The sequence below is a fragment of the Pongo pygmaeus genome, chromosome 2 (assembly GCF_028885625.2).
Source record: "Pongo pygmaeus isolate AG05252 chromosome 2, NHGRI_mPonPyg2-v2.0_pri, whole genome shotgun sequence".
Classification (NCBI taxonomy): Eukaryota; Metazoa; Chordata; class Mammalia; order Primates; family Hominidae; genus Pongo; species Pongo pygmaeus.
In genome coordinates, this window is record NC_085930.1 from 76,851,993 (window position 1) to 76,866,577 (window position 14,585).

At 35.7% G+C, this 14,585-nt stretch overlaps 1 protein-coding gene and 1 long non-coding RNA gene across 4 annotated transcripts in view; one reads left to right on the plus strand and one right to left on the minus strand.

Annotated features, from left to right (window-relative positions):
• The window catches only part of LOC129033834 (contactin-6), a 319,503-nt gene that overhangs the window by 174,047 nt on the left and 130,871 nt on the right, over positions 1 to 14,585 (minus strand). For all 3 annotated transcript variants that reach the window (XM_063661824.1, XM_054482896.2, XM_063661825.1), the window contains exon 3: positions 3,495 to 3,621. In XM_063661824.1, the coding sequence (XP_063517894.1) occupies positions 3,495 to 3,621 (127 nt within the window). The remainder of the gene's footprint in view (positions 1 to 3,494; positions 3,622 to 14,585) is intronic.
• LOC134739174 (uncharacterized) overlaps positions 1 to 14,585 on the plus strand; it is a 56,286-nt gene that overhangs the window by 11,615 nt on the left and 30,086 nt on the right. The window lies entirely within an intron of this gene.

Genomic DNA, 14,585 nt, shown 5'->3' on the forward strand with positions numbered 1-14,585 from the left:
TCCATTCTACACTCTACTTCTATGAGTTGATTCTATGAAATCAACTTTTTTTAGATTCCGTATATGAGTGAGATCAGGTGATATTTGTCTCTCTCTGCCTGGCTTATTTCTGAGCCCGTCCCCAGACCTCTGACAGAGAACACCAAAATCTAAATTTTAAGTCTCTCTGGGTGATTGTGATGTACACTGAATTTGAGTCTGTTACCCCTTGTGGAAAGAATCCTAGTCCTAGCTTTAACATTCCCTTGCTGCGTATACTTGAACAAGCCCTCTGATTTCTCCAGAAGTCATTTCACAAATTATACAATGTGTGCAATAATGTATATTCTGCTTATCTCACAGGATTATTAAAAGGATAAAGTTGGGGGAAATGAATAAAAAGAACACAAGGGCAGAGTGACTACTATTATAGTTTTTTCTTAGAGGCCTAGAGCTTCTCTGGACTTAAGGTTGTGTTCATGACTAGGGTAGAGTAGACTAAATTACAGAAAGGAGTCTCCTCTGGTGACCAGGTAGAGAGAAGATTGTCAGAAATCCTTTTTTCTGATAGAGAGTATATCCTATTTAGAAATAATTTATGTGCATGTTATTTCATTTTTCCAAATCAAATATGTATTCTGAGGTAGAACTAAGTTAATTGCTACATGATCTTCCTAGACTTTCCAGGTATAAGCAATCCTTCAAAAGCACCATCTTTGGGTAGCCCATTTCTCTTCCCTTTGCAGGGCTTCAGGGCTGGACTTCATATTCTCATGTGTTACGTGATCTTTCAAAGAATAAAGGGTAATCCTTTTTCATGGGAAAGCTTAAGCTATTTCAAAAAGTTTGCTTTTAATATTGCTTATTTTCCCTGAGATTTCATTTGCTGTATGGAATTTACTAAAAGAAAGAAAACACATCTTAAAATCAAACCCAGCCTTATTTTATGAATAAGGAAGATGATGCCAGGAGAGAAAAATGATTATTCCAAAGTCACCAATGGATTGATAGAGCTGTGACTAGAAATGATAACTTTAAGTCAAGGATTCTTTTATGTTGCTTTACACTATACCCAAGTAACCTCAAATAATGTTAGAATCTGTGAATTGTAAAGGCTTTCCTTCTAAGACACACATGCACACACAATCTAAGGTGAATATAGTTGTGAGGCTTTTTAAAAAATAAAATTTAAGTTAGAAAGGGTCATATTAAAACTACCTATATTTAAGTTAGAGAGGGTCATATTAAAACTATAATATAAAAATATTAAAACTAAAATTTTACATTTTGTTAGTAATGCACATTATCTGAAATACCTCCGTCCTTTGCTTTATTATCAATAAAGTTGGGCCTGAGTCTGACATTTAAGCATTAAAAACTTAATTCTTTTCTCACTCTCTTTCCATAGTTTCTTGTCTATGAGTAACGGAACAACAGACTGGGGCCTGCTGGAGGATGGAGGATGGGAGGAGAGAGAGGATCAGGAAAAACAGCTAATAAGCACCAGGGTTAGTGCCTGGATGAATGAAATAATTTGTACAACAAACCACAATGTCACAGGTTTATCTATATAACAAACCTGCATATGTATCCCTGAACTTAAAAGTTAAAAAAAAAAAAAGAAATGAGCCAAACCAGATTATGGGGGCTGGAAATAAGCACATAAATTGCTTGTCTTTAGCCTTTTAGCTTACAAGTATCTTAGAAATAAAAGCCATTTAACAACATTGAAAACTGTTGTCTTCATTCTGTGTATTTTTTCACAGATAAAGCTAATTCGCAAATTATCTTGTGAACCTATTTTATATCTTTCTACCTGTTAAAAGCCAATAGATATTTTTATATAAATTGTAATTTATTTATTTATGTGTCTATCTTATATTCTGCAAACTTTCAAAAAATGTTATAGGAATTCTTATATTCTTTCTCTACTAACCCCTAAGATCAACCTAATTAGCTCTCAAACATAAAATTACTACTTTAAGTATTAGGTGATCTCAATAAACATATTAATCAAATTTTCATATATTTAACCATCTATTAAACTAATAGGACAGCTCATCATTTAAGAAAAACTAACAAATCTTCAAACTCTGAATTGAGTGTCCCAAATTTGTAAAGTGAAGGATCTTCCTCTAACAGATGAATTTCATTGGTTTGGGTATGATAAAGACAAGGAAGCTTTAGTATGTGGAATGAGAAGACATGGTTTTTCAGCTCCTTTGTTGTAAAAAGAAGATGCTGAAGTTAGCTCAAAAAAATTCAAGATAAGGTAGAATTGCCTTTAGCTTTGAAGTCATTTAGCTAATTAAGTGCATTTAAGTCATTTAACTAATTAATCTAGACAATTTTAGGATCTAAATAATTATGCACATCAATAGTGTATTTTTACTGCAAAATAAAATTAGGCTAAACCAGCTTATTTTGCCAAAATGAACTGAAATTGTTACTTTTTGTGTGTGTCATATCAACTTCACAACTATAAAACAAGACTAAAAAAATGCTTTTAAAACCCAAAGCTACAAAAGTTTAATATGTATTTTCTTTTCCTGTATTAACACTACATATGAAGTTTCTACTAACTAAATATCTTTATTATTTAGCTATGTATATTTACGTATGCATATATTTTTAAATTTGTAAATTCCACCCCACAATATGAATCAAATTCTGCCTTTGCTGCAACTTTATAAATAAGAACAAAAACTTACTGACCCTTTCTCCCTATAATTCCACAAATAATATGTGAGAAACAAATGTAGGTTTTTTTTTTCTTATTTGCCCAGAATAAAATTTCGCTTTCTGCCTTAGAGTGTATATAGCTGTCTTCAACATATATTTCTAAAATCAGTATTTTTGGGTGATGTGACCCACCAGTGAAGTCACATAATTTTATCTGATGAAATAAACCTAGATATCCATCTTGATTCATTCTTTATAGAACATTTTCATAATCATTGCATATGCAGCAACTGAGCCTGCAGTTCCACATTGAGGTAGGGGTGGGAAATGCAAAATGAGCTTACATTTTAGTCTTTCAAATTGAGGAAACAAATCTTTTTTTCCTTTCTCTTTATTTTTTTCCTTCCTTTTATCTTTCTTTTCTTCCTGGCTTCCTGTGTTACTTGCTTCCTGTCTTTCTCTCTTCTCTCTCCCCTTTCTTCTCTCTCTCTCTCTCTTAATCCTGACCACAATATGGCAATGCATGGAAGCAATCTCAAGAATAAATGTTCTAAGCAGACCTAATCAATAAGACAGAGACATAATTATGGTTATCTGGAGCTGGTGGGTAGGGGGTTAATTATTGCCTGGAAAGTGGCATGAGGGAACACCCTGGGGTACTGGAAATGCCTGTATCCTTATTTGAGTGATTGTCACATGGCTGCATACCCATAGAGAAATTCCTTGAGATGTACACTACAAATTAGGACATTTTATAAAACACTTTATTTTGTGTATGTTTTGGTTCCATGATGAAGAACAAAATAGTGTGGTGCCCAGAGGTAGGATTTTACCTATAATGAGGTGAAGGGTAACCGTTAGCAGCACAATTCAGGATGACCTCAGATTTTGATAAATCCAAAGGAAAAATGATGTCATGTGGCTCCTGAGTAAAGATAGGACGGCTTAAAAGACCATCACCTGGGAAAAGAAAAGAATAAATCACATGAAAAAAAATGTGGCCCTGTTTTGAATGCAAGTCTATATTACATATCAATTCAACATACATATTTAAAATTGTTTTATTTTAAAACAATCTCAAATTCACAAAAAATATTATAAAAATGGACAAAGAATTTTTTTCTTTTGTAAACCAATCCCCTATTACCCAAATAAATTAGTTTATATTTCCAACAAACAAAGAGCATAACACCCCCAAAACCAACAATATTAAGAAATTAACATTGATTCAGCACTAAGCAGCTAATCTTCAGGTCCCATTTCCCATTTTTTCTAATAAAATTCTTTTTTTTGTTGTTTCATTTTTGTTGTAGAGACAGTGTCTCACTCTGTCACCCAAGCTAGAGTGCAGTAGTGTGATCATAGCTCACTGCAGCCTCTAACTCCTGGGCTCAAGTGATCCTCCCATCTCAGCCTCCCAAGTAGTTAGAACTACAGGTGCCTGCCACCATGCCTGGCTATATGGAGTCACCTTCTGTTGCTCAAGCTGGTCTCAAACTCCTGACCTCAAGCCATTCTGCCACCTCAGCCTCCCAAAGTGCTGGGTTTACAGGATTAAGCCACTGTGTCTGGCCCCCAATAAAATCTTTTACACCAAAAGAATCCAGTTGATAATTTTTTTTCTTTTTTCTTTTTTTCTTTCTTTCTTTTTTCTTTTTCTTTTCTTTTTTTTTTTTTTTTTTTTTTTGAGACAGATTGTCATTTTGTTGCACAGGCTGAATTGCAGTGACACAATCACAGCTCACTGCAGCCTCAACCTCCTGGCTCAGGTGAACTTCCCACCTAGCCGTCCTGGGTTAATTTTTGCCACCATGCCAGGTTAATTTTTGTTTTCTTGTAGAGATGGTGTTTCACCACGTTGCCAGGCTAGTCTTAAAATTCTGGGCTCAAGCATTCCATTCACCTCGGCCTCCCAATGTGCTGGGATTACAGGCACGATTCACCATGCATGGCCTCTCTTAATTATGTCTCTTTAGTCTATTTCAATCTGAAACAATTCCCCAGTCTTTCCTTGATTTCCCTGACTTTAACACCTTAGATCACAAGGCAGTTATTTGGTAAAGTTTCACCTAATTTGGGCTTGTCTGAATAGTCAGGTATCAATGGCAAGTCACAGACTCTTCCCTGTAGGGGTAGGAGCTATATGCCAAGGGCACATATAATAAAATGGTCTATAAAGATGTTTAAAAATAATAATAAAAGCAGTAAAAATTGGCTTTAAAAATCACTATAAAAAAGGCTTCTCCTAGCCAGCAAGTACACTGATCCCATTGTCTTGCCCTCTTTCCCTCTATCCCCTCCTCCTTCACTGGATACACCATTGGAGGTAATAAAACACTTTCATTACAATTCGATTCAGGATGCTGTGCTCTTTATGTTGCATTCTGTCAGGTAGAAGGTTAAGACTTCTATTTGTCCCATTGCTCTTGAAGTTAAATAATCATTTGACTAAGGTGGTACCTGTCAGACTTCTCCAGTATAAAAGTAAGTATCTTTTTTTCTTTATAATTAGTGTTTTGTGGCTAGGTACTTTAGACAATGCAAATATGCCTCGTTGGACATTTAAACTTTTTATTCTTATATTTCTATTAGGATGATCTGTTTTATCGGTGTGAATCCAAGCTTTCTTATTTTGGTAAATGAGTTATAATACATTTGCTATTTATTCGATGCTTTCAAATGGCTTGCCCTTTGGCATGTCCTTACCCTTCTTTGAATTCTTCCTTTCTGATACAAGAAAGAGTTCCAGGATCATCTTGTATTTCACCTGCTCTGCCAGCAAAGTAGCCATTTTTGTTGTTGTTGTTGTTAAAAACAAAAACAAAACAAAACAAAAAAACCTGGCTTCCTTTATTAGAGATTGGTATTTAGAAACCATCATGAGGATGCTCAGTGTACTCATTTTTTTTAGGTGCTCTTGCCCAGAGCCTCTCAGCAGATTTGTGTGTGTGCGTAGATTTTATATGTGTGTGTTGTGTTCATTTATGGTGATTTACAGTTGTCCTCTGTTTATATTTGCAACTCCCATTTAGACTGTGAGAACCCTGGTGCCCATTATCTTTGACATATTTATGCATTTGCTCAATTCTCCTGTATGTGACTAGTCTCCTATTACTGTCAGTATCCTCTTCCCTCTGCTCAGGTCCTGATGTCCACTCCCAGTTTTACTCCTATACCTGCCCTGACACCACTGGCTGGGTGATTCCTCCCTCCTCACCTCACTCAGATTCTGACCCTGTTTAGGGTCTGCCTCCAGTGTGGATGTCCTCCTTCACCCCACTCGGGCTCTGACACTTGGTACACAGACATATTCCTACATGGATAGCTTTCTCGCTTTCTCACATCTTTCAGATCACACGGGAGCTCTCTTTCCCCTAGAAACCACCCTCCTTCTCCTCGGCTCCAACACCAGACTCCAGGCTTCTGCCTTCAACACCCTCCCCTAACAATGGAACCTTCTTCCCCTTCCTCAGGCTCTGATACCCTCTGCCAGGCCACCCCACCACAGGCATGGCCTTCTCACCTTACTTGGGCTCTGCCACTCACACCAAGTCACCACTGTCCTAACCCCTGCCCTGCATGGATGCCTCTCTCGCCCCTCTCAGGTTCCAGCACCTCAGGCTGGGCTGCTGTGGCCCTGCTCTTCCACATGCACATGGATGCCTACCTCACTCAGCTCCAATTCATGGCATTTGGACTAAATTGCTATGAAAGAAAGGGAAGGGGAAGAGGATGAGGAAGAGCTTAGTACTCATGTGTAAGGTGAAATTCTGTGGTTTTTATTTTTTAATGTCTTGAAAGAAACCAAAATATTTCCTCCCCAAATATTGAGGATTGTTGAGTTAAAGGCACTGAAAAGGCAGGAGAACACCCGGCCTCAGCCTCTGTTTGCTTGATGGCAGAACATCCATGCATCCTTACTGGAGACAGCACTTGCTATCAGCCCAGAGAAGGCACCAGCAGGCACCAGAGGCATCTGAGAACAGATTTCACTATCCTCTCACATTTTCCCACCTTTTAAAGGACTAAAACTGTTCTTTCCTTTGCCTTGTTACTATGTAGAATTTATGGCTTTTTGATAAAATATTACTGAAACATCACCCCAAGCCGCTGCCTTGAGAAAAATACTTTTGAATTGATGTCTCTCGGCATGATGGGTCCAGCATGTGTTAATAAATTTCTACTTTTCTTTTGTTAATTTGATTTTTGTTTGTAGGAGGGTGTCTCAACTAAAAACCTAGAACAGGAAAAAAAAGAAATCATGTTTTCTCCCCTACAGTGCAATGCACAACATCAAGCGTAAACCTGATCATGTTAGGACTTAATTTGAAGTCCAGTCTGTAACTACCATAATTGTACTTGAGTGATGTGTGAGGTTGCTTCTCCTATGTTAACCCATAGTCATTTCCTTCTATATCAACCACAGCACTAGAGAACCTCAAAGCTGGAAGATCTTTTACAGACCACTCAGGTCAGACTTCTTGGTTGGAAAGACAATAGGGCTACTGGTTAAGAACGTGTGCTCTGGAATCAAACGGGCCTCAGGGGATTTAAGCAATCTTCTGTGTCCTTGTTATTAAAATAGATGCAATGTTTGTATCAGATGGTTGTTTTGAGATTTAATAATTTATTGTTTATAAAATATGTCACATTGTGCCTCATAATGAGTAGATATATAGTCATCAAATTATGACAATCATCATCATCATCATCATCATCATCATCCATCATCATTATTACAGAGAAGGAAATTGAAATCCAGGAAGTTGAATCATCTTTTCCAAATTTACCATCTGTCTTAAGAGAGAGCAACAAATTAAACTTTAGCTTCCTGATTCCCTCTCCATTGTTTTCACCATCCACTCAGATCTGCTTCCATCGCATTAGTCTTCTAAAATATTTGCAATTGGGTAAACTAAGTTCTTTTATTAACTTCATCTTAAAATTGTAATTTCGGCACCTTTCATCAGTGACCTAGAAGTGTAGATAGATAGAAGTTTTAATTCTAGCCTAGTCAATTACTGGCTCCCCAATGCTGGACAATTTACTTCACCACTCTTGTTCTCTGATTTCTCAGCTGTTAAAGGAGAATGCTATGTCGTATATCTTAGTGTTCCTGTAAATGATGATTGAGCAAGTGGATTGAAGATGTTTTACTGACTTTTCTTACATCAGTACCTAATGAAATGTGTGAGATATTGTAAGTACAAATAACAAACAAACAGAAATTAACAATGCCTGAAAAGAAAAGGAACATTTCCTGACAAAATTACTTAAAGAAAAAAACCAAAAACAACTGTGGAGTAAAAACAGTCTGGTCAGGCTCAGAGAAGGGAAGGAGTTCTTGATTTCCTAATGTTGTCCTCACACCCTGTAGGATTTACTGGTGAAATGACAGCATTCTGAGAATTCTCATTATAACTTCTAAATCTGGAGATAAGTAGATTTGTATGTACACAGATGGAAAGGTCTTATCTTTTTCTTTTACCTCTTTCTGGCTGAAGAGCAATGAAAAAGGCTTCTAGGAAAAAAAAAAAAAAGTAAAGTAGGGAAATATGGATAGTAAAGCTGACTCTATTTAACCAATTAATAATGTCATGCCCATGCACTCAGGGGTGAAGCCTCTGAAGCCCATTAGAAAAGTGCTACATCTTCCAATGAAGTATACTGATGTCTCTTCCAACAATAATCTTGCTACAATTCATTAAAAAAGAAATCTTAGTATAGAGAGAAGCACCCAGGTATCCTAAAAAGGCTGAACTTCCCTTGGCCCCATCATTCTCTCAGGCTACAAAACATGGGTACTCGCCATAAATCCTGTCTCCAAACTGGAGCTAAGAAGGAGAAAAAAAAACTGTTCCCAGATATAATAAAAAGAAAGTTCAAAAAATATATTTCCCCATTAAGTAAAAAGTGAATTTTCTGTACACAGTTTCTCAAGCGTGAACAATATGAAAAGAAATGGAATAGGAACTATGCAAATATATTGCAGCAATAAAAGAGTAAAACATGGCATGACCAAGACAGGGAAAATACTCAATCTAGAAGAAAACATAACTCAAGAAAACCTAGGGAATTCCTCAAAACAGTTTTATGCTATAGAATAAGAGCATGAGTTTTTAAAAATAATATAACAATGTCAATATGAAAAAAATACACAGACAATAGAACCAGATAAATTTGGAGACCATGAACCTAAGGATACAAATTGTAACCCAGGCAACATCAATAAATAACAAATAAATCAATTGGAATAGGCAAGCAACAAAACAGATACCCACTGAAAGTCACATTACTGCTATAATGTTTTGAGATGATAGTAATTATCTCACATAATGTGAAAAAAGCACAGATAATAAAACAATGAGGAGAAGGTAATTGATTAGAAACATAGATAAAGATGATTCAACATTAAGATCCTTGATGTCACTGAGTTACAGAATCAAACACATGTCTCAGTAAATACCATTAAGAAAAGTTACTATAAATGGAAAGAACATGTTCCAGAAATATTTGAAAGAGTGAGTACTCAATACCAAAGCATTTGCTGGTTAAGTGACTAATATTTGAAGAACATCAAGAGGAAGCTTCTTTAAGAAGACTGGACAGAAATAGTAAGCTAAGTAAAAGAGTGAAAGGATGGGCACAGGGGCTCATGCCTATAATCCCTGCACTTTGAGAGATCAAGACAGAAGGATCACTTGAGGCTAAGAGTTTGAGACTGAGCCTGGGTACTATAGGGAGATCCTGTCTCTACTAAAAGCAAAAAGAAAAGAAAAATTAGCAGTGGTGGGTGCTTGTAGTCCCAGCTACTTGGGAGATGAAGTGGGAGAATCACTTGAGCCCAGTGATTTGAGGCTGCAGTGAACTATGATCACACTGCTGTACTATGGCCTGGGTAACAGAGCAAGACCCCATCACACACACATACACACACCGAGTAAAAAAGAAAACTCAGCATAAGCTGGGATTTTAAACAGTACCATTTTATACCAGAAGACAATGAAGAAAAGTCTGTAAATATTCTGAATGAAAGGATGACTTTAGTATTATCACCAATATATCTTTCAAATATAATGGCATCTGAGCTGGGCACGGTGGCTCACACATGTAATCCGAGCACTTTGGGAGGTGGAGGTGGGTGGATCACCTGAGGTTAGGAGTTTTAGACCAGCCTGGCCAACATAGTGAAACCCCATGTCTACTAAAAATATAAAAAATTAGCTGGGCGTGGTGGTGGGCGCCTGTAATCCCAGCTACTAGGGAGGCTGAGGCAGGAGAATCGCTTGAACCCAGGAGGCAGAGGTTGCAGTGAGCTGAGATCACTCCATTGCACTCCAGCCTGGGCAACAAAAGCAAAAAAAAAAAAAAAAAAAAAAGACATCCAACAAACACATTTGAACAATTTGAACATTAAAAAAACTAATATAAAAAAGCTAATATGAAAAATAACAGATGATTATTCTTAAACAGATCACTTAACAATGAAATCCATTCAATTAAATATGAATCAATATGCAGATCTTGAGAATGAAGGAGGAATAATGGGACACACACAGCATACTTTCAAACACAAACTTACACTTAAGATCTCTGCTAGTTTTAGTTATAGAACAGAATATAAATGCTACAAGCTCGATAAGATAAACAACAAAATAGAAAAATGAGAAGTGAATGAGAGAATATAATTAGCTAGTATGAGCGCTAGTATCATCTTTCATAGCAAAAAGTCTATAGATACATATGTGTACACATATATACATATAATATTATTGTATTTACAAACAAAGGTACTCTGACCTGTTTGTATCATTCATTGTATCTTTTAACCTTAGAGAAATCATTAAAAAAAATTTTTTTGTCTCAAATCATTTATTAGAAGTTCAAATTATTCATCATTTTTACTTTGTTTTATTCTATTTTCTTATACTAAAATAAAATTTAATCTTGATGTTAAAAGTAACATCTTCGGTATGATCTCATTTTTATAAAATATTTGTATTCTACGCTATTATCTATCTATACATGAATACAGTATATCTTTTCTGTATTTTTATATATAGAAAGATGGCTATAATTTTACCAAATATTAATAATTTTTATTTTTAGAGAAAGTTTTATTGGAGATAGGTTTTTTATTTTCTTGCATAATTTTTCATAGTTTGAATGATTAAAATAAAAATGCATTATATTAAAGAAACATCAGATTTTTAAAAAATGAAGAAAAGAGATAGGAAATAAATATGCTGAGATGGTAACTTAATTTTTGATGGTGGGAATATGAATGACTTTTTTGCAGATCTCCATAAAATCTCTTTAAAATTTCCAACCCCCTACCTCCTACACAAAAAAAGAAAACCTGGTTGAAATAATGCATATTAAGCAACATACATTAAGCCAGGCACAAAACAAGCACACAACAAATGCTAATTCATTTGCTTTCCTTTACTTTCACTCAGAGAAAAGTCTGGTTTAAACTTCATGTAGTCCAAATTGGGGGTATAACTTGGCTTAATAATATCTTATATTTGTGAGAATGATTAGTGGTTTTCAAAAAATATATACATACAGCAGTTTCCAAATTAAATCCCTGTGATGCCTTTTGTGAGATACAAATTTCTGTTCCCATTTGATAGATGAGAAACTTAAAGACATTTTTCTAACAAACTTTAGGTCATTTTGAAAGACACAGAAGTTAGATCTTGTTGAATTATCATCAGTCAGTTGATATCATTCATTTTTTTCATTTATATTTGTTATCAACTTTTTAGGAGCTTGAATTTATACCACTTGATAAGTAAAAAGTCTAGTTTCAACTAATTGTTTAATATCTTTTGGTAAATTGTTAGATTTTCCTCATACTGTAATGAAATGATTAAATAACAGCAAGTCTTTATTGTTTTGTCTATACAATCAGAAAGCAAGAACAATGTTGGTTTTCTGTATAGGAACAGCTGTAAACGTGACAATATGATATCAAAAACAAGAAATCAAAATGCATTTTCAAATACTTTTGCTTCAAGAATGTATTTGGGAATAAGAATGGTGTTGGTATTTTTGAGCGACTTTAACAATCAGTGAGTAATTGTATTGAAGACACATACTACTATATGTGTATGTGTACACATATATACATACGTATGTGTGTGTATATATATATATACACACACACACATATAAAAACTATATGTGTATACATACTACTATACATTGTAATCACCAATGATTATAATGGTACTCTCTACAAAATGTTTTATTAGAGAGGCTGGGCATGGTGGCTCACACCTATAATCCCTGCACTTTGGGAGGCCAAGACGGGCAGATTGCTTGAGCCCAGGAGTTCAAGACCTTATCTCAAAAAAAAAAAAAAAAAATGTTTTATCTGGCAGTAAGGCAAGAACTTTGGAATAGGTGGACACTGAAAAATAAATGTTTCTAGGTAACAATTAAGTGAAAATTGTACAATATTGTTGAAAATGCATATAGGGTTCTGCCCTTTCTTCCTCCATTATCTTCTATGGAATTAAAAAGTTAATTCCATGATCTGACTGCAATATTACATCTAACCTACCAGTATCTAAAGTTCATTATTATTCCCTAAATGCTGAGAACTTTTTATTCTAATGCAGTGACATTCTGGCATTTCTGAATGGCCCATGAACCATTTCATGGAGAAGTAGCTCTTAAACTGTGGAGATCCTTAAAGGCGTGTTCAATCTGCTTTAGGCCATTCCTTGGGCCATGGCTGACTGGATGAGAAGTGAATATGTTCTTCTTGGGCTGTGGTGTTTCTCTCTCCCAAGAATTTAGATATAATATTAAGAGATGCTAGTCTCTGCTGGTTGCTTGAGCAGAGATGAGGCTGTTCATAACTTTTATAATATCCATCATCCATAAAACTCATGAAGAGGTAGAGAACACCAGTCTACACAAAGGCAGAAATTGAGATAAGTAGATGATAGAGAGAGAGGGTGGGGGGAACGGAATGATGGAGAGAATGAGTAATTTAGAGGAGAGAGGCTTTATTCCCTGAATTTTTAGATCTTTGGTTTCAGTTTCTAGTGAGATCTGCCTCTAGGTTACATGAACCACTAACTGTATGGTTTCCATTTCTTACAACTAAAACAGCCTTGAGAAAGACAGCTTTAAATAAACCATAGAAAGAGACCAGTGTTTGCCTGCTTTTCCTCTCCAGAACTACAAAAGTGCAGACAACCTGGGCTTTTAGAGGAAATCACAAGGGAAACTCACATACATTAGAAAGCCTGTATCTAAAAGAACACAGAACTAAAAGTCATATTCTTTTTTGTTCTACCTGAATCACATTGTATGAGCCTGGGTAAATTTCAGGTTTCATCCAGGGATAAGACTAGAGAGCTCCAAGATCACACCCAGATATAAAGTACCTGAGATCTTTCTGTGTTAGAATTTTGTTGCTCCCAATATATTTCCCCACCGTGGCTCCTGGAACCTCCAGAATATCTTCTACTGCAGAAGTCTAATTCGCAAAAATGTTGCAAAGCCTTTGAGGATTTTCCATTTGTGTGAGTTGGGGCTATGAGCTGGGGCATTGCATATTGGTTAGGCAGCTGATGAAAAGGAGAACCTGGAGGTCAGTGGGTCAGCAGTGAGTCATATTTACACTGCATGGTAGGGCAAGGCCCCCAGGGCATGTGAGGGTCGTTGAGAAAGTATTCCCATGCCCAAAAGGAAAGTGCCATTAAAAAGCAAATAAAAAACATCATTCCAGAACAAGAAAGATACCAGGGAAGTAAGAAAACATTTTATATTTTAATACCTTTAATGGCAATTTTTTTCTGCCTTTTGAACAAGGGGCCTCACATGTTCATTTTGTACTGGGGTCTGCAAATTATGTAGTTGAACCTGACTAAAACTTAAAGACATTAAATAATTAGCTCAAAATCACATCCTTATTAATAGGCCAGAGCTGGCATTCAAATCCAGGTTTGACTCCAAGTCCAGAGTGACACAAATTATACATCCACTTGAGTTCTGCATACTTTCAGTACTATAAAAGCTCTACCCTCCCTGGCTTTATTTTTCTTCTATTACCAAACTTCTACCTTAGTTTTTCAAATTCATACTCTTTAACCTGCAGAGCTTAACCTAAACTCACTTAATATCTTTCTTGGAATGCAGGTTTTATAAAGAGTTAAGCCTTTTTTTTTCTTTCCTTTTTCCTTCCCTTCCTTTCTCTTCCCTTCCCTTCCCTTCCCTTCTTCCTTCTCCCTCCCCTTACCACATGTATTTATCTTTTACCAATTTTCTTTAAACTTCCAGTCAAGTCACAAAATTTTAAAATAGAAAAAAATACTTAGAGAAATGTTTACCTAATTTACAGGGAAAAAATAAAACAGAAAAGTAATTCTAGAGAGGTCAAGTGTCCTACTTAAGAACTAGAGGCAGACCGGAGCTTTAAATCAAAACATCAAGCTCTGAACTGAGATTCCACTGCCTGTTGATGTTTATCTTTTGAAGGGTTTTATGCAGTGAAGATATGTCAGACTTACTTTATATGAGAAAGAAAAAAGGAAAAAAGTAAACTTTGTCAGCTATGTTAAAAAATAAAGATGATAAAGCTAGAATTTTAAAAATAGTTATGAAATTCTTATACTAGTCTAAGTAGAGAGATACATCTTACTAAGGTGGTGGGAGCAAGAATTGAAAGCAAAGGTAAAAGGTGATTTGCCAGTTAACTGAATGTGGGAGCACGATTAAAGCAAAAGGAAACATTAAAGATTGCTCAGAGATTTGTTGTTTTTCAAAATAGAGAAATAAAGAAAAGAGGAATGCTTGTACTAGGAAAAAATACTAATTCAGGTATAAAGTACTGATTTTGATAGGTGTTGGGGCTCACAGGTTTACCTGTCCAACGAACAACTGGAGACACTGATGTTGCTCAG